Source organism: Crocodylus porosus, unplaced genomic scaffold (genome assembly GCF_001723895.1).
Source record: "Crocodylus porosus isolate Cpor-Errol unplaced genomic scaffold, CroPor_comp1, whole genome shotgun sequence".
Classification (NCBI taxonomy): Eukaryota; Metazoa; Chordata; order Crocodylia; family Crocodylidae; genus Crocodylus; species Crocodylus porosus.
The window spans coordinates 18,029,908-18,032,361 of NW_017728926.1; the positions used below are offsets into that span (position 1 = coordinate 18,029,908).

At 52.9% G+C, this 2,454-nt stretch overlaps 1 protein-coding gene across 1 annotated transcript in view; it reads left to right on the plus strand.

Annotated features, from left to right (window-relative positions):
- The first annotated feature begins 2,306 nt into the window (after positions 1-2,306).
- Positions 2,307-2,454, plus strand: part of TMEM201 (transmembrane protein 201) — a 54,120-nt gene continuing 53,972 nt past the window's right edge. Inside the window, 2 exon segments of the mRNA XM_019541644.1 lie at positions 2,307-2,448; positions 2,451-2,454. The exon segment at positions 2,451-2,454 is cut by the window's right edge and continues 184 nt beyond it. Of these exon segments, the coding sequence (XP_019397189.1) occupies positions 2,322-2,448; positions 2,451-2,454 (131 nt within the window). The 5' untranslated portion in view covers positions 2,307-2,321.

Genomic DNA, 2,454 nt, shown 5'->3' on the forward strand with positions numbered 1-2,454 from the left:
CGGGGGGTCCCTGCAGCAGCAAGCGAGGACTGCCCAAATCACAGAAGCTCTCTGAATCTTCCAAATCTATTTGGAGAGCTTTGAATCGATTCGGACCTTTAAATTGGTCCCCTGATTCGATTTGGATTCAGAGATTCGGCCACCAAATTGAGCCAAATTTCCTCTAAATTGAATCGGCACCCGAAGCTTTGCACAGCCCTACACTTTACATTTCTCAACGTTGGACTTCATCTGGTCCCGATCTGCCCAACTGTCCAGGTCTGCCTACATCTGCAGCCCGTCTTCCAGTGTGACTGTGCTCCCGCATAATTTGGCGTCATCTGTGAACTTGACCAGTGAGCTCTTCACCCCCACATCCAAATCATTGATAAAGACGTTGAAGGACCCCTGTGGGACACCGCTGCCCGCTTCTCGCCAGGACGACACAGATCCATTCATTAGGACTTTCTGGGTCCTACCCCACAGCTAGCTTCCTACCCACCTAACTGCTGAGCAGCTAAGCTTCTGCTGCCGCCCTGTTAACCTAGGGAGCAATGGTACAAATTTGCAGAGGGCTGTCACCCTTTTCCCCCTCTCCACCTTCTGTCTTCAGATAACCACCAGCATTTTTGCCTTGGGAATCAGGGGAGCTCCTCTGCTGGAGCTCTGGTTTGTATACCTGCAAGCATTTGTTTTATTTTCCTAAGGGGCAGCTTCCAAACAAGTCAGAAAGCAATGCGACTCACTCTCAGCAGAGGCCTGTTATGGTAAATTTTAGCTGACGCCGTCTAACTATAGATTCTAAAGTGACCGGCAAAACTTCTGTAGCAGAAAGCTGAAATAACCCCTTCTCCCCTTCCCTCACTCCTGCCTGTGTTAAACTGCAGGGAGGATTTCTGCAGGGCAGTGCAGCATAAATGAATTCCACTACATTGTCTCGTGCATTAGCCCTAATCTTTGTTAACGCCTCCTCTCCTCCTCTGCCTAATGCTTCCTCATTTATTATTTTCTTTTCCTCTGAGTAATGACATTTGATTTCCTCCTACTTTGGAAAGTCATATCCCTTATTTACTTCACCTTCTGTTGGTTTCCTTTGCTCCTTTACATCTAGTGCCAGGCTGCTGTTTTCTCTGGGGTCCAGCTTCATTTGTAATAAGTACTCAAAGGGAAGCGGCTTTAATTATAAAAGTCCTAAAAATGCCAACCTCAAAGGTCAGGGCAAGGACTGGAGAGGGGCAGGGATGGGGGAGTTGTGGGTATGTGGTTGTAACAGTTGTTGGTTTGGGGTACCTAGATTTGAAATGCCTTAAAAGAATGTAGATTAGAGTCTGTCTGTCTGTTTGATGCAGCTGTCATTTTTAGATACCTAGATTTGAAACAGTATGATCTGGATTTTCAGAATATGCTCAGTAGCTGGACTTCCGTGCGACGGCCGTGCAAGCCATCAGTACTCGGGTCCTCTGATAAGCGGGCACAGTATGAGTGCCCCAAAGCTGATGCATAAAACAAATGGTCATTTCTATTTAAAATATCGTCTTGCTCTCCAGTCTGCACAGCGCTGCCCTGTTGAATTGCCTCTCCTTGGAGCCAAGGGCATAGCGCCCCTCTATCCCGCGATGAACAAGAGCGGCCTCGGTGCCAGAAGAGGGAAGCTTGGAGCAGCATCTTACTCTCCCAGCTGTGAAGCCCTCTGCGATGCCCACACGTAGTGACTGCCTCTGGGGGTGCCATATGCTTCAAGCAGCCTTTCAGCCGCCCAACACAGGACCCAAAAATAATCTGTGTGTGTCAGGTAAATTTGTCAGAGCTCCTCGCGTCATTCAGCTCCCAAAACTCGCTTCAAAACTTCCTGCTGAACTCAGACTCCTTTTGCCTGTCCCAAACCCCTACCAGCCCTGGGGGTGGGCTCAGGCTGTGCTGTTTGCAGTCCAGCCTGGGCTCTGGAGTCAAAAGAAGAGCGGCCGCTCCGGTTTCCCAGGCTCGGGCGAGGGACCTGTCCCTAGTTTGAACGCCGGGGACGGCTCTGGCTGGGCTCTGCCAGGACCCGAGTGCCCGAAGCCCCAAGCGTGCCTCGCCCGCCCCCGCGCCGCACGATTTCGGCGCCGCGGCCCCCGCCGCGTTTCGTGTCCGATCCGTGCTGCTTCTGACCCGCGCCATCCCCTTCTCCTTGCTCCTCTCCTTCCTGTCCCTGCACGGCTGAATCACCCCGGAGCGCTGATTCACAGCCCTGCCTGGCACGATTTTGGCCTTTCACGCTACATCCCCCCCCCCACTTTACACTCCTACTCCCACCTCCACGCTTCAAGCCTCTGCAGAAGCCGGAGCCCGCGGCCTGCGAAAAAATGAGTCACATTCAGGCTTCTCCCTCCTCCCCAGCCCCAACCCACCCACTCGGGCGGCTGCTGATTGGCCGAGCGGCGGGGGCTCTGCTGTGTCAAGGGGCGGCTCGGCGCTGCTTAGAAAGCGCGGCGGCGA